The following is a 25,418-nucleotide window of genomic DNA, read 5'->3' on the forward strand; positions in this document are numbered from 1 at the left end:
GTATTAAGACATTCATAATCGTCAGATAAATGTTATCTTTTGAATATATTTCTCTGTTTTCTGTTTTGACTGCAGTATGTGGTAACACTTTCTATGAAGTCTGTGTTTATAATGCATTATTGCAGTTATATTCCCTTATAATAAACAGTATTATACTGTATGTTGTATTGTCTAATAAATAATCATTACAACAGTTACAATACATTATTTGTGGTTGTACCATTTATGAGTATGATGATTTGTAACACATGACAAACTCCACATTGTTATCTTGTATTATAAGTACACGTTGTCATGTATTTTAAATTGCATATATTGGCATTGTATAATTGTCACTTGACCTAAAGCAGTAAATAAACCATAAGTCTTCTCATAAACATCCACAATGCTTTACATACAAATAAGAATAGAATAGAATAGAATAGACTTTATTTGTCATTGTGCAGTAGTACTGTACAACGAAATTTACGTGTGCAACCTCTAAAACAATACTCCCTTACATAAACACACACTCACACAATAAATAAAATATAAAATATATATAAAAAAAAAAAAAAAAAAAACATATAAAAACAGGGCATCCAACTTTACTCTAAAGTCCCATTAAATAAAATCCCTATTTATAAAGTGCAAATGTGCTGACAGGTTGGTAGGGGTACATGGTTATTCAGTTCTGTGATGGCCCTGGGGATAAAACTATTTTGCAGCCTGGAAGTACGTGCTCTGAGAGCACGATACCGTCTGCCAGATGGGAGCAGAGAGAAAAGGTGTTTTGAGGGATGTGTCTCATCTTGCAGAATGTTATGTGCTCTGCGGAGGCAGCGGATCGTGTAAATATCGTCCAATCGGTGGAGAGGAAGTCCAATGATTTTTTCCGCAGATCTTATAACTCTGTCAAGAGATTTCCTATCTTTCCCTGTGCTGTTGGCATACCATGCAGTCATCCCATATGTTATGACACTCTCAATGGCACATTGGTAAAAGACTTTAAGAAGCTCAGCAGACAGGTTGTTCCTCTTAAGTGTTCTTAAAAAGTAAAGTCGCTGTTGCGCCTTTTTAACAATAGCGATTGTATTCATCTCCCATTTGAGGTCCTCTGAGATCAGTATCCCCAAGAATTTAAAACAAGATACCTTTTCCACTTCCTCACCATTAATGATGAGGGGTTGGGGGGACTCCTTACACCGTCTGAAGTCCACTATCATCTCCTTTGTTTTTTTGACATTCATAGTCAAGTTGTTGTTTTTGCACCATCCTGTCAGTCTGTCAACTTCATCTCTGTAGGCGTTCTCATCATTATTTGAGATTTCTCCCACCACAGTTGTATCATCTGCAAATTTTATCGTTGTATTTGAAGGGTGGGTGGAGATGCAGTCATACGTGTAGATGGAATACAGCAACGGGCTCAGCACGCATCCTTGTGGTGCTCCAGTGCTGGTGTACAGGCTTGAGGATTGGTGTGGGCCCAGTTTCACTGTCTGTGAGCGATCTGTCAGAAAATCCTTGATCCACATACACAGGCTGCTGCTGAGGCCCAAGTCAAGAAGTTTGGTGACCAGCTGGTTAGGAATGATAGTGTTGAACGCTGAACTGTAATCTACAAAAAGTAGTCTCACGTATGTCTTCCCCTTGTCAAGATGTGTCAACGCTTTATGGAGGACTGTAACGATAGCATCTTCTGTAGACCTATTTTCTCTATAGGCATACTGATGCTGGTCCAAGTTGATGGGAAGGACAGATTTAACGTGCTTCATCACCAGTCTCTCAAAGCACTTTGCGACAATGGGGGTGAGCGCCACAGGTCTGTAATCATTCAGGGTGCTGACGTGACTCTGTTTGGGCACTGGAATGATAGTTGCTGTTTTAAAGCAGGTCGGTACGGTTGATGTGGCCAGAGACATATTAAATATGTCTGCAAAGACATCTGCGAGCTGGTAGGCGCATTCTTTGAGCACTCTCCCCGGAATCGCATCAGGTCCCTCAGCCTTTCTAGTATTTACCGACCTAAAGCTGCATCTCACTTCCTCTACCGTTACCATCAATTTAGGGTCTGTATCAGCAAGGAGAGGAGCAGTTCCGTTATCTGATCCTAATGTTTCAAAACGGGTATAGAAATGGTTGAGCTCTTCTGCCAAGGAGGCATTAATGTTTATAGGTGATTCACGACTGCCTCTGTAATTGGTGATTTGTTGTATTCCTTGCCACATACGTGTTGGATCTTTATTGGTAAAGTGGCCCTCTATCTTTTCCTTGTATGCTGCTTTTGCCCGCTTGATGCCCTTTTTCAAGTTGTACCTGGATGTGTTATATAATGCTCTGTCCCCGGATTTAAATGCTGTGTTGCGCTCCCTCAGAAGGACATGGACCTCTGCCGTCATCCAAGGTTTCCTATTGGGAGGGATCCTAATGCTTGTGTTAATAGTGATGTTTTCAACACAGGACCTAATATAACAGAGAACCGTAAAAGCATATTCATTCACATCCTGATTAAAAAACAAAGTCCAGTTTGTTCGTTCAAAACAGTCTTGTAACTGTAGAGATGCATCCTCAGACCACCTCTTAACAGTTCTCACAATAGTCTTCTGCTTTTTAATAACGGGGCGATACGCTGGAATCAGGGATAGTGACAAATGATCAGACTGTCCCAGGTGTGTGAGGGGGAAGGCTCTGTATCCCTTTTTAATATTAGAATATACACAGTCCAGTATATTATTCCCTCGTGTTGCACATTTGACATGCTGATCAAAGCTGGGTAACACTGTTTTAAGATTAACATGGTTAAAATCACCAGCCACAATAAAAATGCCTTCTGGATAATTATTTTGCTGCTTATCTATAGCTATTAGTGCATGACCCAATGCTGAATTACGGTCTGCATCTGGCGGAATATAGACCGCTGTTACCACGGCAACAGTAAATTCACGTGGCAGGTAAAAAGGTCTACACTTAACAACCAACAGTTCTATATCAGGTGAGCAATACTTATCAATAACAGTAGAGTTCGTACACCAGTCTTTGTTCACATATATGCATAATCCACCTCCACGGCTCTTACCCGAGTCCTCTGTTCTGTCGCTCCGATGTAATGAGCGACCCGCTAGCTCAACTGCTGCATCCGGGATTTCTGGGTTTAGCCAACTTTCAGTAATGATTACCACAGAGCTATCCCGTATGTTTGTCCGGTTTGACAGATCTAGATGTAATTCATCCATCTTATTCCCCAGGGATCGCGCATTTGCGACATAAAGGCTAGGAAGTGGTGGTCTGTTAGGAGCCCTCTTTAGCCTAGCCAAGACGCCCGACCTACAGCCACGCTTTTGTTTTCGTTCCCTTCGCCGCCTTCGGTGCTTGACATTTGGTGAAACAATCCATGTAGACGACGGTGCTCTTGCTATTCCTGGTAAGATATTATGCGAGTGTTGGAAGGCACTCGTTATAGGTACTCTGAATGTTCTCCCGATATACAGTAATTCCTCTCTATTGTAGAATATATATGGTGTAGCCCGAGTAGACTTGACAACAAAAAATAATACAAACAGCAACCACATACAGCATTGTTTTAAGGAGCACTGAGCCGCTGCGACTATGCGCGCCGCCATCTAAAAAGAGATATAAAAGTAAATGTATCTCTTTCTGAAACAAACAGAAAGCTACAGATTGGGCTTTAATGTTCTTTAAAAGGAAAACGTGTCAGAAATGTCCAACATATGTTTGTTACCAGCCTTACTCCTCTATAGTGGGTCAATATTTATACCCAATCATTAAAATGGCACTCATAATACTGGCAAAGGCTTTAGTGGATCTTTTGTAGAGCATCGATGAGCAGTGTACTGGCGATGTCTTGTAAACTCAACTATATCTTTAGTCAAACCTGGCCAGAAAAAAATGCTTACTAATTCTGAGACACATTTTGAGTCGTCCCAGATGACCTGCTCAAAGTTTAGATTGTCCCATTGTTAAACCTGTCCTCCATACACTAAAAGAAAGAACCATTTGCTGATTTCGATACAGAAGATTATTATGAGAAAAAGTATCTAAAATAAAATCCTATAAAAGAGACGTCTCTCAGCCTCATCTGCTTCTTTTGTAACTCTAGCATATATTTGAGAGATTTCCCTGAAACTTGTTTAATCTTCTTTCTATCTTGGACTTAATAGGTTTCACAGAAGGGGTTGACAAATCATGATAAAATGAAAGCACAGTCAAAGGGTTCTCTTCATTCACTTCATGACTCATTTTGGTTTTAGCGCATGTTAACACCACATTAAAGATGTTACTAAAAAGCAGTAAATCGTCAATCATAAAACTCCAGGACTCTGTCCTCCGTCTAGCTGCCACAAAGGCATCTGCAAGACGCCTGTTAACAGGGTTGAAAAAGTTGCTATGTTAAAGCCAGACAGAGCTGAAGTTTATTCCAACATTAAGATGCCTGTTTTAGTTGTCGTAACAGAAAACAGCTGCACTGACAAATCTTAAAACATGAAAATGAGATTTATGTGATTCCCATTACAAATCCAGGCAATAACCAATTTACAACGTTCACTGCTTGTGTTTGTCTGAATCGTAATCTAACCTTTTTTTTCTTATGTAGTTTTTTTAGTAAGATCACAGACTGAAGTTGCAGTAGTGTATAAATTATATTGTTTTAAATCCATCCTGTCAGGACTCTGCCATAAGAGTCTTCTTTTATATTTATGTTTTATCGTGATGGCAGGGTTCTGACAGTCTCTTGTTCCATGTGGAGGCTCATGGCCTTGTATATTGGGTCATGTTCCTCTGGTGTCTTGTCCTAGTCCCCGCCCCCTTGTTCTCCTTGTTAATTATTTATTATCAGTTCATCCCATTCACCTGTGTTGCCCTCGTTAGTTTGTTTAGTTTTCCTCTATTTAATCTCCTCTTGTCTCTTATCTTGTGCTGGTTCATTGTGTACAGATGTGTTGTACTTTGTTGAGTTCATGTTTGATTTCAGTCTTGTTTTATATCAAAGTCTAGTATGTCATGTTAGTATTTTGTATATCATGTTTAGTGTTGAGTTGCCCCCTCGTGGGTTTTTGTTTTCTGTTTTTCATGTTAATAAATGTTCACTTTCCCCGACATCGTCTGCGCTTGGGTTCTCTTGTTCATTGTCAAATCCTCACACATCCTATAAGGAATTTGCAAGCAAAGGATAGATCTGAGAGGGGCTTGAAAATATTTTTCTGTACAAAGGGTCATTTGGAACACGTTTTTTGGTCTTATACCATGTTATGTTAAGCAGTTCAAAATAAAATAAATCAGTTTTTATATGTCCAACTTAATTCTATATACTCAATATTTCTGTCGTGCAATTCAAATGAAAACCCTTCAGGCAATGTTGGGGCATGTGGGGCTCCAGTTCCTTGGACTTTCTTTAGGGCCCCCAAAATGGTAAACACGCCACTGTTTACAGGACTCTCCAACAAATAACAGCTACACGTAAAGATAACAATAGTTGACCGATTATGTAAAATTCAAGCATGTTATAAAATGATTTCCTTCTTATGGTATGAAAAGTGTCAATAAGTGGAGGAGAGTCTTTCTTTAACATCCGCTTGAGTACGATAATCAGATCATTAAATGATCTACCACAACTTCAGATATTGACACAACTTTACAAACCGGTTAAAGTCAGAGATCTCCACAAGCACGTATGTATACACATGTATATGTATTGAATCTTTGAAATATTACAAAAAACAAGCATGTTAGTTGTGTTTTATTTTACTGTAATAACTGTCTGATGAATTGAGCGTCACAATGATGTTTTGTTTTCTCTCAGGAATAAGAAAAGAGTTTTGGGTCTTTGGGACTTTCTACAAAACTACATCATGAACTCCAGACTCTCATCATTGATCCTGCTGTTACACATTCAAGGTATGAACACTTTTGAGTAAACATCAGTTTTGTGCTTGTTGGACATTTGGGAAAAGCATCAGTGTTGTTTACTGCATTAAGACAGTGATATAAGACAAGAGTCATACAAACCTTAATTATTCAAACAAGAAAATCTAGAAGCTGTAACTTGGGCGATACCCTTTCAAAAGTAAACTTTATTTCTACATAAACAGTGCGTATCTCAAAGGTACATATTGATACATCTGAGGTATGTAAATAGTTCATATTAGGACATGATGTTTTATAAACAAGGTTTGGGAGGAGCTGATCAGTCAATAAACACAGCTGGCTCTCGATCATTGAGCAATGAACACAGCTGGTTATCAATCACTAATCAACACAACAACTTAGTACCAGCTCTATAATAATCAAGACTCCTTACCCTCATTCTCCAGAATTATCGCAAACCCACCTCCACCCCTTCAACTCACTTCGTACATTTAGCTAAGCACCGGGAATAACACGGGTCAGGGCACACCCCAGGCCCGGGGCTACTTCCCCGGTCAAGGGACGAACGTTCCGAACTCGGGGGGTATTTCCCGAGCTCGGACCTTCGCCCCGGGACAGCACGCCACACATGCATATTAGCAGTCCCACTTTATTGTCAGTGAGGCAAACTCGTAAAACACTTTTCTGACAGTGTAAGTAAAGACAAGCTGGAGAGCCCAAAATGTAACCACAAAGTTGTTTTTCCACAGACGCTTTACATGCAATTGACTGCTTTGTGTTTGTAAGGGTGGATTCACTACAGTGGTTCAGTCTGTATGAACGCTGAAATGACTGAGAAATGTTAACAGCAAGAACTTCTTGTCAATTATCACCCTTCTGTAATTTATATCGCTGACAGAAATAAGCTCAGTTATGATAGCAAAATATGTGGTAGAGGATTGCTAGAATATAAATATATTGTATTGATATGTAGAGTTTAAGTATTAGCATTAAATCAAAACTAAATAACAGATTTGTAAATAAAATGCTTTAACAACAGCACTGACTTAAAGTTACAATTTAATTGGTTACACTAAAAGCCTTCATGTAGTCAGAGCCGATGGTGTAGTGGTCAGCGCTCCAACATGTGGTGCTTTCACACTTTCGGCGACCCGAGTCCGATTCCCTGCTCGTGGTTATTTGCCGATCCCATACCCCTCTCTCCTCCCTGTACTTTCCTGTCCTCCCCTAACATCACTATTGAAAAGAGGCAAAAACTGCCCAAAATATATGTATAGACGTTTCTTCAAGTCTATGTTTTTAAATGTTTCAATTGTGGGGAAATAGGACATTTATTTCGCGCTTGTCCGGGTAAAGACAAAGAGAACAACAACTCGCTGGCTGTTGTTAATGTTGGCAAAGTAGTGCAGGCTGGACCCTCAAACGTTGATCCACCTATGGCGGATGATAGTATAGCGGAGGAAAGAGCAGTAAAAAACCTGCCCATGAATGAAAGTGTGGTGATTCGGATAAGTGAGAGCGTAACTAATGAAAGTTGCTTGAATACCGAAGCCTTTAAAACTATTAACTGGTGTTAATACAGATACAGTGATAATGATAGTGACTTTACTGTTTCTGTTAATTTGCATTGGAATAACCCTGAAATGGTGACAGAGACGGAATAAACTATGTTTAAAGTTCCTTCTAAAAGGAAAAAATCTGGTGATTCACAAAATGTCAGAGCTAAAAAAGCGGATGTAGAGGATGTGTTTGATGAAGACGAAATGGAAAGTGGCAATGAATCTTCTGATTCTAGCATCAGTTTGTCTCAGATTGATTTTTCTAACTACACTTATGAAGTTGATGAGATCAAACTCTTTCTTAGGGCTACCGAAAACAAGAGTGGGGTTGTGTAACGCAGTTTTTCCTGACTTAAAGCAGTTGTGAAGACACTTTATGTCAGAAAAGTTGTTTACAAACAGAGAGATTTATAGACTGAAGAAAATAGTGATGAAGCTCACTTCTGACAATGTTAATGGAGGTAGTGATAAAGCCTAATAGAGCATTTTTAGATGTGATGTTTGTTGACAGAGTGTTGCTTTTTTTCTTCTTGTTTTTTTTCTTTTTCTTTAACTATTAGGACTCCACACTCATATCAGATTGATGAGATAATCAAGGGTAGGCTTTAAAATGTAAGAGCAAGAAAGAATTTTTACCCAAACTTAATATTGGGTGGTGATTTTAACTGCACAATGTCAGATTTGGGTAGAAATCATGTAGAACGGTTTTATGTTTTTAAACATCACTGTAGTATTATAAAAATCACAGCATGGTACAGTGTGTTGTATTTTTAAACTCCATTAAGCCAATGAGTGCATACTGGCAACTTAATACTAATACTTGTTGGGTGATAAATATTTTCCAGGACACCTCAGGAAACCTCTGCTGCCATCCTGCTCAAGAGTTTTGCACAGCTGCCCAAGCATAACAAAAAATGTATTTAAATGTTAGGTTTTCTGTTATTAGCCATTTTACATGCTTTTTGTGATTTTGCCTTCATTTCCCTTTTTAAGGAAATGTTCAACCTTCAATGGTTATTTTCTGAATCTTTTGCTCCTCCTGTCAGCCACTGCTTACTGAAAAATAAAAGACTTCATTCTTTAAAAGAGTTTCAGACTCTATATAAATACATTATACTGAAGAGGCTGCTAGCAAGTGCCATATGCATTTATAAAAATGAAGCAACTGAGATTATGGGATCATCTATCAAGAGTTAAAACTGACAGACATTAACAAAGCACTGCTGCATATCTGCACAATAGTATTTTACCAACAAAGCCTCATATGTCACAAATAATAATAAATTACTTTCATTACATTAATACTAAAAGATTTTGAAATATGGACACAATTTCTTAAAGCCATAGATATCTAATGGTTTATAGGTTGTCATGATTTTTGTGGATTTATAATAGGATATTATTGTTATGAATATATAATTATTAATATGCATGGGTTCAGTGACAAAATTACTGTCACTACATCATTTCTACAATCAGATGGCCTTGAAATATGATAACTGAGCTTACCAACAATATATAGTTTGTTAAGATGTTTTTTAAAATAGGATATTTGCTATTTGCTGACATCTGCTGGTCAAACACGTGTTAACGCTTCCATGACATAATGTTATGAAAATAACCATCATATTATATATACAGTACTTTATGTAGCAAACTTACATTTATTTCAGCACTGTGTTTTATTTCTTACCTGACAGAGCTCTTATTTGTGTGTTAAATGTTTTTTGATAATCATATTTGCCATGTAGGCCTATTTGTTCTTGACATTTCAGTTTAATTTTCATGTTAATCTGTTTTATCTTGTATAAAGTGTACAGTGAAATTACTTAAGTTAAATGATGTGTTATCAGTCTTGGAACGAGACTTTCTGTAAATATGACTAAAGTACTACAGCATGTGAATTTGCACATTTATTTCTTCACAATGGAGGATGACGGCTCCACTGCGGCCCTGTCCCAAATGGCACACCCTGGACTTGTGTACTTCCTCAGAGTCCACACTTTGATTACATCATGTAGTGCAGACTTTAGGGACCCTTGTCCACAACGGTGCACTAGAGTCGTATTTCGAGACAGACTCGAGCATCACGTTGAAAATAAGAAGAGAAGTTGCCCATCACTCCTCCCATCCGTCGTCTGATTGGTCTGATTGCTCTTTCGCAAGGACTTCTGGGTAGGTAAAGTGCGTGAAGCCTGCAGCAGTGTGGACTTTGGAGCATAAAATGACACCAAATGGATGGGACACCCAACGGAGTCAAAGACTAAGCGAGCGTGCACAATTTAAGGCCACGAGACCGAAAGTACACATGAAGTGCGCTATTTGGGACAGGACCTTAGTGGAGTAATGTTGAAGTTTTATGTCTTGTAGCTGTTGGGGTGTGAATTACACCTCTGAGTTTGTGCTTTAGTGGGTACTGGTATCTGTCAAACATTAATGCTTGGAAATTAAAGGATCTGCATGAGGTTCATCAGTTTGCTGGTCGTGTGGAGTATAAAACATATGCAGATTATTGGCTCAGTTTATAAGTAATGAAAGGAGCAGGTTTATAAAAATATAAAACATAATCTGTCCTGTGAATCGAGTGGAGACTGTTGCTCAAGAATAAGAGCACTAGCAGTAAAAAGATGAAGATTAATGATTAGATTTTTTTTCTGCTGGAGACATAAAAGATGAAGTAAAGATAAGAGACATCTTTTACAGGACTCAGCAATAATTAACAGCTATAAATTAACTTTTAATATAATAGTATGTAATAGTTGTCAAAATATGTAAAGTCCAAGCATGTTATGAAAAGGTTTCCTTCTTCTTATGCTATAAAAAGTGTCAAAAAGAGTTTCTTTAACATCGGCTTGAGTACGAGAAAATGAGATAAGATCATTAAATGATCTACTTCAGACACAACTTTACAAACCACTTAAAGTCAGAGATCTCCACAAGCACGCATGTATACACATGTATATGTATTTAATCTTTTATTTGAAATGTTACTTAAGAAAAAATAAGTTTTTAAGTATGTGATATTAAGTATCTCAAAGGTACATATTAATACATCTGAGGTATGTAAATAGTTCATATTAGGACACAATTTTTCTGACAGTGTAGTTAAAGACAAGCTGGAGAGCCCGTAACCACAAAGTTGTCTTCCCACAGACGCTTTACATGCAATTTACTGCTAACAACAACGCCCTGAATCTGTTTACGAGCTTCTTACTTAGTGCCAGATTATCCATAGACGGATTGGGCAATAGGGGGGCACCAAGAGCTCCAGACTGCGACCAATCTTTTTGGGGATCTTCTGACTAGAATTAGTCGAGGGGGTTTTATGATTCTGTGGTTCACGACTTCTTGAAAGTTTCATCAATTGTGCATTATGGGATGTGCAATAAATGCATAGAGAGTTAAGTCTATTTATTATTAAAGTATTTGTTAGTAATACACTTATTTTGGTGAAAATTTCAATAATTGCATTGCAGGCTGATTTAAGCCGCGGTCACACTTTGGCTGGACGTTGCTGTGGGGAGCAGCTCATCAGTTTGATATTTTATTTTATTTATTTGTACTTTTCAGTAGAGAGAAAGGTCACACAGTGATGTACCAGTTTTGTACTGATCACAATGCTCCATTTGATATGAATTCACAGAGCTTTGACTTGAACTTTGCTATGCAGCGACCTGCGAAATATCATCACACAAGTTTGCATATCCAATCTGACGCATTCACTTGTGTATGAATGGAAGTCAATGTAATGAAAAGTGTAGTGTGACCGGCCCTTTAAGCAGCGCAGCATCTTCTTCTCTTCTTACTAGATCACAAATTTAATTTGATCATTACTGTGATTGTTCTGTCACTCATCTTTGTGGAGATCGTCTGGGGAAAAGTCGACACATCAATCCTATTATAATGCCTGTGATGGAGCAAGACATGACGGCAGAATCTGAAGATGTAGAAATGATTTGCCCATGGCCGTATTTGTCCAAGATCATGTCTCTTAAAGAAACAAACAGTAAAGTTTACACGTTCGTATGTAATCTGTGCAAACTTTAAATGAACAAATATGTGCATTGATTCATTGAAATAAATATATTAATTAAAATAAAACATCTTAAAAAAGATTACTTCGGAGTGTAAGGACAATAAGGGCAGCTGCTCTCCACAGGTTGAGTTTCAGTGAGGTTGAATTTATTAACATGTAGAGAAAACATACTGGCATTACATTCAGTCTGAGAAAATATATCCTTGAGTATTTAATCTCATGAAATTCAGAGATCTGCGTGAGGATCATCAGTTTGCTGGTCGTGTGGAGTATCTGAGAAACACACTGAGAATCAAAGACGTCAGCATGAGTGACACTGCTGTTTATCAATTTAGGATCTTCAACGACACATCAGATGAATTTGCTGGTTCTCCTGGAGTCATTCTTATTGTTACAGGTAACTGCTCATAATAATGCTGTATTTAACACATTTATAAAGACTAAAGTGATGCTTTTGATCATAAGAGGCTTTACCATTTGTGTTTTCTTTATCTTTTGTTAAACAATAATTGGATAACATTTTGAAATGAAAAAGCCCTGTCATGAACTGATGTTTATGTTGTGAATTTTACACTTGTTTTTGAGGTTGTCTCTGATATGATGTGTTTTGCTTACCAGTCTAATCTAGTATTAAACTGAAGCTGGTATAAACTGGTTTTCTGGGCAGAGATGTCTATCACACAGTTTCATCCTGTTTAAGTGGGTGGTTTGTGGCAAAGCCGATCAAGTTTTTATGCTGATTCAAGAACACGACACTCATTTTTAATCTGTCTTTACAATTAAACAAATATATATTTGTTTAATGTTTTTGCGTTTGATAGATAGTTTCATGTAAATTGCTTTAATTTAAACTAAACCAATCAAAGACCCCTTAGTATTATTTTTTTCTGATTTTGGAAGTCAATGGGGCCTCTGATCGGTTTGGTTTCAACATTACTCAAACTATCTTCCTTCTTGTTTATCAAAAAAAGAAGACATTAATACAGTTTTGTAACAACATGATAGTGAGTAAATGATGACACCTTTTGTGTTTACAGTATAAAATTTATCAGTATGTGTGCGTTACATTCGACATTAAGTGAACTTAACACGATATTCCACCATCTTAAATGAGATTACAATCTGAAGGGAGTGAATGTGTGCATAGATAATAAATGAACATCAGTACATCACTTTACCGGAAGTAGAGACGATTAATCTGTCATCAATTAGAAGAAACTATTGAGTTTTTGTATTGGCTGCATGCGAGTATTCACAAATGTTATTATTATTATTATATCATTAACTTTTACCTCAGTGAATGTTAGCTGCAGTAGTTTATCAAACATATCAAAATATGTATTCAGACATACTACTCGCCTCGCCTACTGCTTTCGCCTACAATAAAGTATGGAAGAAGACGGTTTTGCACGCAGCACAAGACAATTTCCTTGTACATGTTAACCTGCAGTACTTTAAACTAAATGTGATTCTGACATCATTTACAAACAAACACACATCCAACATCAAGAAGTTCATAGAGAAGATGGAGTTGTATGTTGTTCATTTTTAACTCTTTAAGGACCAGAGAGATGTTGTTTTGACTTCACGTCACAGACAGAAAGAGAAAGGAAATACATTTCTTAGTTAAATCTTTAAATGGACATAATAACCTGATTTTAAACAGATTTTTGGGAGATTTTCAAATATAACTAGTTGTCAGGGACTTTAAGCTCCTTTGTACCCTGCTTATTTTTGGATCCACATGAGTTGCATTGGAAAGTCTGGAAGGAAGTTTTGCACAAACTTCACTCCTTACACGTGCATTACATATTTAATTTTCTGAGCAATATCAGCTCCATTTAACACTTTTACAGGTTTTAAAACAATTACATTAATTTCTTAATGGTTTCCCCAAATTCCAATGTAGAAAATATAAAACATGCAGTTTATTAGTAATGAAAGGAACAGGTTTATAAAAATATAAAACATAATCTGTCCTGTGAAAGGAGTTGAGACTGTTGCTCAAGAATAAGAGCACTAGCAGTAAAAAGATGAAGATTAATGATTAGATTTTTTTCTGCTGGAGACATAAAAGATGAAGTAAAGATAAGAGACATCTTTTACAGAACTCAGCAATAATTAACAGCTAATTAACTTTTAATATAATAGTATGTAATAGATGTCAAAATATGTAAAGTCCAAGCATGTGATGAAATGCTTTCCTTCTTCTTATGCTATGAAAAGTGTCAAAAAGTGAAGGAGGGTTTTTCTTTAACATCCGCTTGAGTACGATAATCAGATCATTAAATGATCTACCACAACTTCAGATATTGACACAACTTTACAGACTGGTTGAAGTCAGAGATCTCCACGAGCACGTATGTATACACATGTATATGTATTGAATCTTTGAAATATTACTAAAACAAGCATGTTAGTTGTGTTTTATTTTACTGTAATAACTGTCTGATGAATTGAGCGTCACAATGATGTTTTGTTTTCTCTCAGGAATAAGAAAAGAGTTTTGGGTCTTATGTGACTTTCTACAAAACTACATCATGAACTTCAGACTCTCATCATTGATCCTGCTGTTACACATTCAAGGTATGAACACTTTTGAGTAGACGACAGTTTTGTGCTTTTTATACATTTTTAAAACCCTTACTGGGAAAAAGAATCAGTGTGGTTTATAATCAATATGATTGAGGTTGATCGGATGCAAATTATCATATTGAAGGGGTTGGTGTTCTTACACATGTGTACTCTGCTAGTCTAGTAAGTTATTGTCAAGTTTACTGTTAAGTAGTTCCTGTCATAGTTTTGTGTAGTCTTATTCTGTTTATCATCTGTCTTTGTTTAGGTGTTTTAGGCACAAATTCGGTTTTCTTTTGTACCCAATAAACCTTGTCTGTGTACCAGGGGCGTAGCCAGTAATGGGCCAGGGCGGCACTGGCCCACCCACATTACTCCCTGGCCCGCCCAGGCTTGTTTGATCAAAATACATTTTTAGTTTATTTTTATTATTGAAATGTATGTAACTCTTTCACCGCCAGCGTTTTTAAAAAAGTTGCCAGCCAGCGGCAGCGTTTTTCATGATTTTCACAAAAGTTTAATGTCTTCCAGAAAATGTTCTTCTTCAAATATATAAACATACAATATACCAAATGAAAGAACAGACCCTCTGCTTTCAAAAAAAAAAAAAAAAAAACGTTTCATCCTACCTTCAGTAGTTCTTTTGTAATCAGCTTTTGAATATGCCCAGATAGCAAAAAATAGCAATGAGTCGGCGGACCACCGGCGGTGCTCTGGCGGCAGTAAGCGTCATAAGGGCATAATCGCAAACAGGTCTGACGGCGGACCGCCGCGGCAGCCGCTTTTGCATAAATTAAGCAGTCGGTCCGCCGGCTGCATGCTGGCGGCATCTCGCAACAAATGAGAGTGACGTATTCAGCGGCAAAAGTTTCATCCCCGCCAGTGGGACGCACCTATAGCCGACAGCTTGGGGCTGGCGGCATATAGAAGCCATGCGGATATTTTTTGCTATCTGGGTGGGTAAGTTTCTGCAAAAACACCACATTTTGAGCAAAAAGCAGAGATAATTCCATTTTTGTGACGGACTTTTCATAGAGATCCCATTCAGAGTGATCTTTAAAACAGACACGGACATGCAGCAGCTTGCCATAAAGCAATACTTCCGGGTTTAAAAAGTTGCGGAAGGGCGCCGTCTAGTGGATAATAGCGGTATTGCGGAAAGACGGAAAAACTCGTCATTGGTGGGGAAGCGTTTTCTCTTGATTGACGAGATATCTCGTCAATGGCGGGGAAAGAGTTAAGGAAATATATTAATAAACCTGATTTATTGTATACTGGCGTGTGTGTTTAATTTGCTTTGTGAATAAAATTGAATGGTTGAAGACTCCGGAACGTAATTGGTTGCTTGGTTGCTATGGTGGTTCCGATAGGTAGTCTCTGTGGGGGTCGGCGGGCTCCGGCAGCTTTTAGCCAGCTTACTTTGTTAACTGCTTTTTATCCGATAAAATTGCCACAATAATGGCTAAACAAGTTTCTTTAATGTGCTATTTTACAAAAGCAAGAGTTGAGGAAGAAAATACGCCACTGCCTCCATCTACCGAGTCCATCCAGGCCAGTTCTTCTGACTCGTTAATCCACAAGAAGGCATGTCAGGCGCTGGTGGCGCCGGTTGCCGCTTGCTCTCTGGTGGCAGTGTCCGGTCAGCCTGACGCAGGTTTACCCGCCGATCTAACTGCAATCGATGAATAACCTTCACAACCCAATTTGAAGGTATTCCCCTGCACTGTCAAGAATGGAAAATCAAGAAGCTTCTCATCAAAGTGGTATGGAAAATTTTCTTGGTTGGAGTACAGTGTAATTAAGGACGCGATTTTCTGTAAAATGTGCAGACATTTTCCCAGCGGTGCTGACAGCCCATTTGCGAGAGAGGGGTTTGTGGACTGGAAGCACATAAGACAGGCATGTGAAAAACACCAGGCGAGCAAGCCCCACTCCGTTTCACTGGATAAGTTTCAAGGCTACAGGGCCAACCAGACTGCAGGCTGGGGAAATGTGTTAAATCAAATGAACCATGATGCTATGGACTTTTCATTTATTGAAAGGAATCAGGACCATCTAAAAGTCGTTTTAGACATTGTGCTGTTTTGTGCCAAGCAGGACATCCCCCTACGTGGACACAGGGAAAGCGAAGAGGCTCTCAATAAAGGAAATTTTATAGAACTTTTCAAGTTCATGTGAAATATGATCCACAGATCCGAAATCATCTAGAGCAGCTGCCCAGAAACGGAACTTTAATGAGCCCAGATATACAAAATGAGCTGCTGGAGTCCGTAGCCTCCTTGCTGTTGCGTAAAATTAAAGCAGAAGTGTGTGAATCACCGGGAACCTATTATGCTCTTATGGCAGCTGAATATAAGGATGATTCAAAGCGTGAACTGGTTGCTGTTTGTGTGAGATACATTCACGGAGGGAAAATAAAAGAACGTGCAATCGGGTTCATGGACACAAGTGACATGAGCAGCGGTCAATCGAAGGTTGAGGCGGAGTCCCTGCTGCAACAAATACAAACAAAAAAGTTCTTATTTTTACTCATCACATTTGGGAAATTATTTTAGATGAGCGATTTTGCCACACGGGGGTTACAAAGCCCAACATTGTCAGTCTCTGAGTGCATTGACCTTATTGAGGGACTAAAAGAGAGCTGTGCTCGGTTTAGAGACAATTCAGGGTGTGCTTTTGAGCAAGTAATGAAGTTAACAGAAGAGTTGATGCAGAAAAATGAAATCACAAGCTGGGACATCACAGCTGGGACCAGAGTGAGAAAGCTCCCGGCAAGGCTCGCAGGATCAGTGGTCACAACTAGTTTGGGGAAAACAACAAGCATGGGCGCGGGAAGTGGGGGTGCTGCAGGGGCTGCAGCACCCCCTGGTGGCAAAGATTTAAAACTGCGATGACAATAAAATGATGGCTTATAAATATCTCTGATTGTTTGTTTCTGTTCCAAGACATTTTGTATGTCATGCTTGGGGTGTGTGATGAAGAGAGGGATAATTTTAGTAATTTTAAAATTATTTAATTTAATTCAGTGTTTATTAGCCAATCAGATTTGTTTTGACGACGTGATTGCGATTCAGCCCTGCGAAGAGACGGGTTGCACGGCAACATCATTAACTGGTTGCGAGCAACCGAGAGGCAGAAAGAAGAGATGTCTATTGTGTTGTAGGCTAGCTGTGTCTGTAAGTCAAAATGCCAAGGAGTTGTTGCGTGGGAAAATAGTACCAACAGAGTCAGTGCTGGGTGCCTGATGTTAACATAGATGCGACTAGTACGTTACTAGTCTAACATTATAATTCATACATGTATCACAGTAACACTGCAAAAATAAAGACAGAAAAGCAGATCCAACTAAAGTCAAGTTTTATACAAACAATAAAGAACGCTTCAATAATTAAGGTTGTTGCAGTAGCGGATCAGCTCACCAAGCGGGCTTTCTGCCTCCTGGATGCGCGCTGCGCACCCTGTAGTAAACCTGCAACCCGTCTATACGTATAAGCATAACAGACAAGCATGCACACTCACAGCCACAATGACGAATGCATTTAGGCTATCTGTATCTATCAGCTTCGCAATGTCTCAGAAGAGAATTTAGGATTTTTTCAATCACACAGCCCAAAAGCCCCGAGGACTAGCGTTATTTCTCCAACTGACTCCTCATCCTGCATATCAGAGAAAGGTCATCTTTTCAAAAACTATTTAAAAATATAGCCAAATTGTTTCGCGGTGTTTAACGCACATGTAAATGTTACAGGACATTTAAAGTAACATTTAAAGTAAAAAAGATTGAATTAAATGATTAAAACGACATGAAAGGAACTAAAGTGTAAATCCTCTGGTACAACAAGGAACATGCGCATTTAAGAGTGGTGGGCATTTCAAAAATGTATATAAATTATTCCCATGCATCGATTTTAATGTTAAACATCTATAAATTCAAATGAATCTATATGGAATATTTTCCGACAATTTAGGATATGATGTTCGAATTTAAAGTCGAAAAATATCTTATTTTTACACCGCTGCGCAGGAGGCATTGCAAACTTACTCCAAAGGAACATGATGCAAATCAAATAAATAGCGATTTATTGGGAAGTCAAACTTGTCAACACAGGAAGTGGCCTACAAACCCAGCTGTCGTGAAAAACAGGAAGTGGAATGTTTTTCAGACTGTCAACCACTCAAAAATAATATGGGACTCAAAATTAAAACCAAAGGGATTATTCGGTGGGCACATCGAAGCCTTGTATCTAAATTTGAACAAATTCAGTTTATTTTAACAAAATCAAACTTAGACTTTCTCTGTCTGTCAGAAACCTGGCTAAAGGCAAATTCACCATCTGCTGCAATTACGGTGCCAGGCTACCAAATTCTTAGACGTGACAGAGCAAAATCTAAAGGAGTCGGAGTTATGATTTATATAAAGAACAGTATTCTGTATGAGGAGATAAACTTAACAGACTGTGACTTAGAATGCATTGGGCTGAAAATTATTTTATCACCACAAATGTCGTTCAGCCTTATCGTACTGTACCGTCCGCCCAATTCAAATATAGATTTTTATGAAAAATTGCAAAATATGCTGTCAAATTGTAATTTTGATAAAGAGGTCATGATAATGGGGGATTTTAATGTAAATTGGGAGGACAGAGTAGTCAGGAAAAATCTTAAGCAAATAACAGATCGCTTTGACCTCACACAGGTAATTAAAGGCCCTACAAGAGTAACTCCATCAACTAAAACCCAGATAGACTTGATATTCAGCAATAGACCAGAAAGAATAAAAAAATCTTTTAACATGATCACAGGAATATCTGATCACAACTTAGTACTTGTCACGAGAAAATTGTCAAAAAAGAGATTTGGTGTCTCTAAGGTTAAAGACCAGGAATCATTTATAATACCACATAAAGACCAAGAACATTTTCAAAACACAGTGAATAATTTTAACTGGGATCCGTTGTTAGCTGGAAAAGATGTCCATGAGGGAAGTAAGATACTTTCAAACAGTGTCGGCGCCACGAGCGGGCCCTAGGGGGCATGGCCCGGCCACTTGAGTCACTGTGCCCCCTTACTTCTCAAAATAACAATGAACTTAATTATTAAAAAAATGTGATGCAAATACATTTGGTTTTACAATGAATACTGATTAAAATTCGGAGTATAATTAATAAAAAATAATAATTAAAATACTAACCCACAATGCAATGCTAACATAGTCAGCCAGTTACATACACGCAGCCACTGTCACGTTCGGGGGCTCAATCGCCATGCGTGAGAACTCATTTTCTGTCTAAATAATGTATACTTGTAAGTCTTGGCATTTGAGCAAGACGAAGAAATTTCGCGACAAATAATCTTAAAAAGTTGAAAAAAGTCCTCTCGTCGCCTGCAGCTCTTCTGAAGGTAAAACGCATAGTTCATTCTGGTGTTAGATATGTCAGTAACATTGTTTTCATTTGCTGTTATTTGGTTATGTACTGGTCTTTATGATTTACGTGAGTTATCCAGTCTTGCACTTTAACGTCTTTATAAGTTATGGTTTTACTATAGTGAGGGATTTATTTAACAACTTGGCTGGCTGTAACAATCCCGCTAATTTCACGGCTAGTTGCTATATGATTAAATATATAGACATAACATTTTGATTTGATGTCTTTTATTAGCTTATTTTAAAGAAATACAAACCTTCTGGGAAAACGTTTCCAGACGCGTTAAAACAAGTTAAAAGTCAAAAGACGAACATTCGGTTTAATCATTGTAAATACAATCTCATATACGTGATTAATTATGCATATTTATTCTGTATTAATTCGTAACTGTCTCTGTTAACGTGACTCGCTCGCAGTACCCGGGTTAGGCTGTGTTTCAGGCGGTTGTTCAAGGAATAAAATACCTTTGAATGTTGCGACTGGCCAATCAGTACCAAGCATTTTACAGTGCCATGTAGTAATAATAATAATAAAATAATAAGATGAACCAGGTGCCCCCACAGTAAAACAGGAGGCCCGCTCATTCTGTATTCTCTGGCGCCGACACTGCTTTCAAATAAACTACAGTGTATTATAAAAAAATTCACTTGCAGATATACACATAGGAAAAGAAGAAATAGTCTCCCCTGGATTAATGCAGATATCATTAAGAAAATGAAAGAGCGTGACCTTGCACTGAAAAAGGCTATTAAAACAAATCGGTCACATGATAAACATCATGTGGCTATGTTAAGGAACACTGTAATATCCATGTTGAGAAAGTCTAGGGCCAACTTTTTTATGACCATAATTACTGAGGCAAGGGGTAATACAAAATTAGTATGGGACCAGCTAAAAAAACTAATGGGCCAAGAACAAAAAACAAGAAACCCTGCTGAACTAACGGTGGATGAAAAGCGCATTAGGAACCCAGCACAAGTAGCTACGACATTTAATCATTATTTTGTTAACTCTGTAACCGCCATAGCCCAGAGTTTTAAATCTGTAGATATTGCAGTGTGTACAACCCCATCAACAGAATCTAGTCTTGTGTTTACTTGTGCTACAGAAGCAAATACGCAAGCAATAATTAAAAAACTTAAATCATCCAAAGCGAAAGATGTCCATGGAATGGACACAGCAACACTTAAAAAGTTTAGCGTATCACTAGCTAGTCCCATTACAAAAATTATGAATCAATCCATATGTCAAGCTGAATTTCCAAACATATGGAAAACCGCTATAGTATCACCCATCTTTAAATCAGGTAATCCACAATCTGTCTCTAATTATAGACCTATAAGTATTTTACCTGTAATGTCTAAAGTCCTTGAGAAGTGGACATCTGATCATATAAAAGACCACTTAAATAAAAGTTCATTTAATCTTCACCCACTACAGTTTGGATTCCGATCAAACCATTCAACTGAATCAGCAAATTGCTATTTTATTGATAAAATCAAGTTATTACTTGACAGAAATAGTGTTGTAGGAGCAGTCTTTCTTGACCTTAGAAAAGCATTTGATACAGTAAACCATCGTATCTTATTGGCTAAATTATCCTCTTATAATCTCTCAGATGAGGTGTTAAAATGGATAAAATCATATCTCTGTCAACGTACACAAATTGTTTGTATTGGTAATAGTCAGTCTGAGTCCCTACCTCTGTCGACTGGCCTGCCACAAGGCTCCATATTATCCCCTGTTTTATTTTGTATGTATATTAACGACCTGCCACAGGTGTGTCCGGAGGCTAACATTCAAATGTACGCGGACGACACAGTTTTGTATGTACATGGAGCTTCAAAAAGTGAGGTAGCTGATAAGCTTACAAAGGTAATGGTTAAAGTCACAACATGGTTGGATCAATCGTGTCTACAACTTAATGTGTCAAAAACTGTGGGTATGTTTTTCACTAAATCATACAAGGCAACAAATGATGCAGATATTATGGTGTCAGGAGAAAAAATACAAATTGTCCAAGAATATAAATATCTCGGCATTTACATAGACAATAAATTAAATTTTAGATCACATGTAAAGCACACTTGTAAAAAAGTCAAATTTAACTACCATGAAACCACTACAATCTTTATACAAACAAACACTCAAAGTATTAGATAAGAAACCAAAAGCCTTTCACCATTGCGGCATTTTATCAAAATATGATATTTTAAGTTGGGAAAATTCAATAAAGTTTTTTAATTGTTGCCAGGTCTACAAAATCTTACATGATATGGCCCCGCCACCCCTTCGTGATCTAATTAATCTTAGAACAACTAATCACAGAATTACTAGAGGAACTTCTAGAGGTGACTGTATTATTCCACACAGGAAAAGTGCTTTTAGTCAATCTGCCTTTTCTGTCAGGGCTTCTCAGGAGGGGAACACCATTCCGTCGAGTATTAGAGATATAAATACATATGGTCTCTTTCGATTACATCTGAAACGTTGGCTTATTGTAATCAGTCCTGTCAACACTAAAAGTTCTGCTGTTGCTCGTTTGTGTTACTGTCGTGACTTGTGAAATGTTTTGTGTGATGTAAACTGCAATTACTGTAAGGAGTTGTAAATGAGCTTACAATTTATTTTTAGACTAGATTAATATTTAATGTTTTTTATCTCTCTATTTTAAGTTTGTTACATTAACAGTGCAAATATTTTTAAATATGTACTTTTTTTAGGGTGCCAATGTACAACTGGCAATCAGGACTACAGATGAAAATTAGCCATTGGCTAAATCTGGCATGTTACAGGTGTACTGTTGTTAATATGCACTGTCCTGGTAAATAAATAAACAATAAACTGAAACAAAACTTAACACACAAATATTACACTTACGTGTAAAAATAGAATTGAATGAAACCCGTGAATTAAAAGGTCCACTAATCGCCTTAACTCGAGTGATGTCAATAAAGTTTCCATGTTAGAATTTAGAAATAGTAAAAACTTAAGCAAAGGAAAACAAAAAAGGCGTATAGGCTACTGGCACAAGTGAGAATGTATACATAAACTGTTTCCATGCCTTCGACTTTCCTGCAAACTTGCTCAAAGTTAATTCTCCTGTTTTTCTTTTTTTCTTTACATCTTTAAACTCCATGTTGCACTTAAGCTACAGAACAGCAGACCCGGTGCGTGATGAGTGCCAGAGGAGACTCCGCACATGACTCGCGTTGCATTTTGTAACTTTTACAAAGCATTTTGTATTTTGTATAACTTTTTGGACACCTTTGTTACTTTGGCCTAGTCTATATATAATATTTCTGATTATATGGCATAGCTTTCTCCCCACCCAATGAGGCTAATAAAGTAATAATGAAAAATATACTTAATCAATTGCCGGCTAGAGGATAGCAGAAAATAACGACCCTGGCAGAGAATTCAAACTCTGCTATGTTGCAATAGGCTATATAGTTTGTGTGCGCCGTCAGCTCATCTTTACTTTATGGATGGGAGGTGCGAGTGAGTTTTTAAAAGAAGACATTTATAGGTAGAGTGGTCTGCAGAATAAAAAGCTTGTGAACAACTTTAAAATGTTATAACTCCATACCAACCCATTTATTACATGTTTTTATATTAGCTTGGTGACATAACCCAGTCAGAGGTACACTCTAAAAAAACAAACGGTGCTATATAGCACCAAAACTGTGAACCATATAGGGGCCATATAGCACCACATTTGGTTCTACATAGCACTATATGGTTCTACACAGGTGCTTCACCGGTGCTTCACCGGTGCTATATGGCACTAAAAACGGTTCTTCTATGATTACGAGCAAAGAACCACTTTTGGTGCTATATAGCACCGTTTGTTTTTTGGGCACGAGTCTTCACAGAATGCGACTGGTAATGTTTTGTATGAACGAAGGCTGCACAACTCGAAAATACGGAACAAACAACGTCCTGTGTCGATTCAAATGACGCGCTTATTCTCAAATTCAGGACGACTTCAGAAATGTTTGAAAATTGTAGCTTGTGTGGAAGCTACCTCACTACTTAGCTACTGAAAAGCTATTTGATTTAGAAAGCAGCTAAGCTACTGCCAAGCTACTGAAAAATTTAGTTAAACTATTAGCTTCGCTACTTGTAGTGAAGCTACTGCCCAGCACTGCTCCTGACATATTTCCAAACCTCATCAAACTACTTCAAGTCATCATCACCCTTCCCATGACATCTTGTAGTGTTGAGAGACTGTTCTCCACTGCAGGTAGGATTAAAACGGACCTCAGAGCATCCATGAGTACTACCCGCCTCAACAACCTGTGCCTTTTGTCCTTTGAAAAAGAACTCTGTGACTCTTTGGACTATGATGAGATCATTTCTATTTTCAACACTAAACCCAGGCGCTTGCGTCTTGTTCTGTAGAATGAAAACAAAGGCCTGGTGTTTAACTGATTTCCTTAATTTTTTGCTATTTTTGTGTGTGTTGTGTATAGCTGTATGCCTTATAGGCTACATTGTTTAATTTAAATGAGTTTCTATTTTTCTATATTTTTTGCACAAAAGCTTAATTTCCACCAGGCTGATTGCACTGTACATGGTTGATTTAACATAAATTAGGCAGTGTGTTGTTATTTATTTCAAACTGTGCTCTGCTGAGAGTTTTCATTATTATTTAAGTTTCTTTTACTTTTAACCTAATTTATTTTCAGGGGAACTGTTTTTGCACTGCTGACTAAACTGAATAAGACAGGTTATTGTCTATGCTGGCCTGGTTTGTCCAGCCTTTATTGAGCTCTGTTGGTTGAACATGTAGACATTGTTTTTATTATTGCCTTGGCTGAAAAGTAAAGGTGTTACTATTTTTGCAATTTGTCTGTTCTTTTTTTCTACTAAAAGGTTTAATTATTAGTGAAGTCATTTTATCCTAAGATAAACTATAGGCCCACCCACTTTTGCCCCCGCCCACCCAAAATACAATTTCTGCCTACGCCCCTGCTGTGTACAAAGCCTGCATCTGGGTTCTCTCTCTCTCTCTCTCTCTCTCTCTCTCTCTCTCTCTCTCTCTCTCTCTCTCTCTCTCTCTCTCTCTCTCTCTCTCTCTCTCTCTCTCTCCAATGGAGAACAGAGTAATACATTCCTATATTCTCTCTTCTATTTGTGAGTCCTGGTTGTGATTTATATTAGCAACTGATTTGGATAGTAATGTAATAACTTAGATAATGCTGTTGGGTCAGTTTCCTAGACAGGGTTTAGATTAATCCAGACTTGGCCTTAGTTATATTAAGACATTTAAGTAACTTTAACAAGCATACCTTACACAAAAAATACTGGTGTGCATCTTGAGATCAAACATTGGCACCGATAAGTTTAGATCATTGATAACATTTTACAATAAAGTTAAATTTGTTAATATTATTAAATACATCAGCTAACTTGAAATCAAGCAGGTCAGATTTAAAAGAAAAACTCATAAATAAACTCAGATTTATTCAAATTAATTTACATCATTATTCTCTAGAGCAGAATTTTACATTTGGGTCTCAAAAATATGCTTACATTTACATTATACTGTGTTACAATGTCAATAATATTTCATATTTATTTTCAGGGTCCCTAACATTGGATAACTTTAATGTAACCTGTGATAAACAGAATATTTGTGCTGCGAGGGGGACACGGGTGACAGTGAGGTGTGATCACTTAAACATCAACATCAAAACTGTGTTCTGGTTCAGTCAGAAACAGAGAACAAACTGGAGAAACAAAGATGAACCTGAAGATTTGACTTTAGATTCAGATTACTCAGGACGAGTGAATCAAGAGATCACTAAAGATTACTCAGGGTTCATGATAAGAGATCTGAGAGAGAGAGACAGTGGAGAATATCAGCTCATGATCATTATGAAGGATGGAGTTAAACATCTCAGCTCAGTCACAGTCAATCTTACAGTCTCAGGTACATTTACATTCTCATCAGTC

The 25,418-nt window shown here is 37.7% G+C and overlaps 1 protein-coding gene and 2 long non-coding RNA genes across 3 annotated transcripts; 2 read left to right on the forward strand and 1 right to left on the reverse strand.

Annotated features, from left to right (window-relative positions):
* Nucleotides 1–418: 418 nt before the first annotated feature.
* LOC141281596 (uncharacterized) lies at nucleotides 419–4,481 on the reverse strand. Its single transcript, XM_073813487.1, has 2 exons — nucleotides 4,394–4,481; nucleotides 419–3,929 (listed from the first exon to the last, which is right to left on the reverse strand). The coding sequence occupies exon 2, from the start codon at nucleotides 3,597–3,599 to the stop codon at nucleotides 621–623; it is 2,979 nt and encodes a 992-aa protein (XP_073669588.1). The 5' UTR covers nucleotides 3,600–3,929; nucleotides 4,394–4,481; the 3' UTR covers nucleotides 419–620.
* Nucleotides 4,482–5,627: 1,146 nt separating this feature from the next.
* On the forward strand, nucleotides 5,628–9,825 carry LOC141281598 (uncharacterized). The gene is made up of 3 exons (XR_012335940.1): nucleotides 5,628–5,666; nucleotides 5,798–5,892; nucleotides 8,267–9,825. It is a non-coding gene; the product is annotated as an uncharacterized lncRNA (long non-coding RNA).
* Nucleotides 9,826–13,755: 3,930 nt separating this feature from the next.
* Nucleotides 13,756–25,110, forward strand: LOC141281600 (uncharacterized). Its single transcript, XR_012335942.1, has 3 exons — nucleotides 13,756–13,817; nucleotides 13,948–14,043; nucleotides 25,048–25,110. It is a non-coding gene; the product is annotated as an uncharacterized lncRNA (long non-coding RNA).
* Nucleotides 25,111–25,418: the final 308 nt, after the last annotated feature.

The sequence above is a fragment of the Paramisgurnus dabryanus genome, chromosome 24 (assembly GCF_030506205.2).
Source record: "Paramisgurnus dabryanus chromosome 24, PD_genome_1.1, whole genome shotgun sequence".
Lineage (NCBI taxonomy): Eukaryota > Metazoa > Chordata > Actinopteri > Cypriniformes > Cobitidae > Paramisgurnus > Paramisgurnus dabryanus.

Excerpts from the sequence above, each read along its gene's own strand:
- LOC141281596 (XM_073813487.1), bottom strand. The coding sequence starts at position 3,599 with ATGGCGGCGCGCATAGTCGCAGCGGCTCAGTGCTCCTTAAAACAATGC.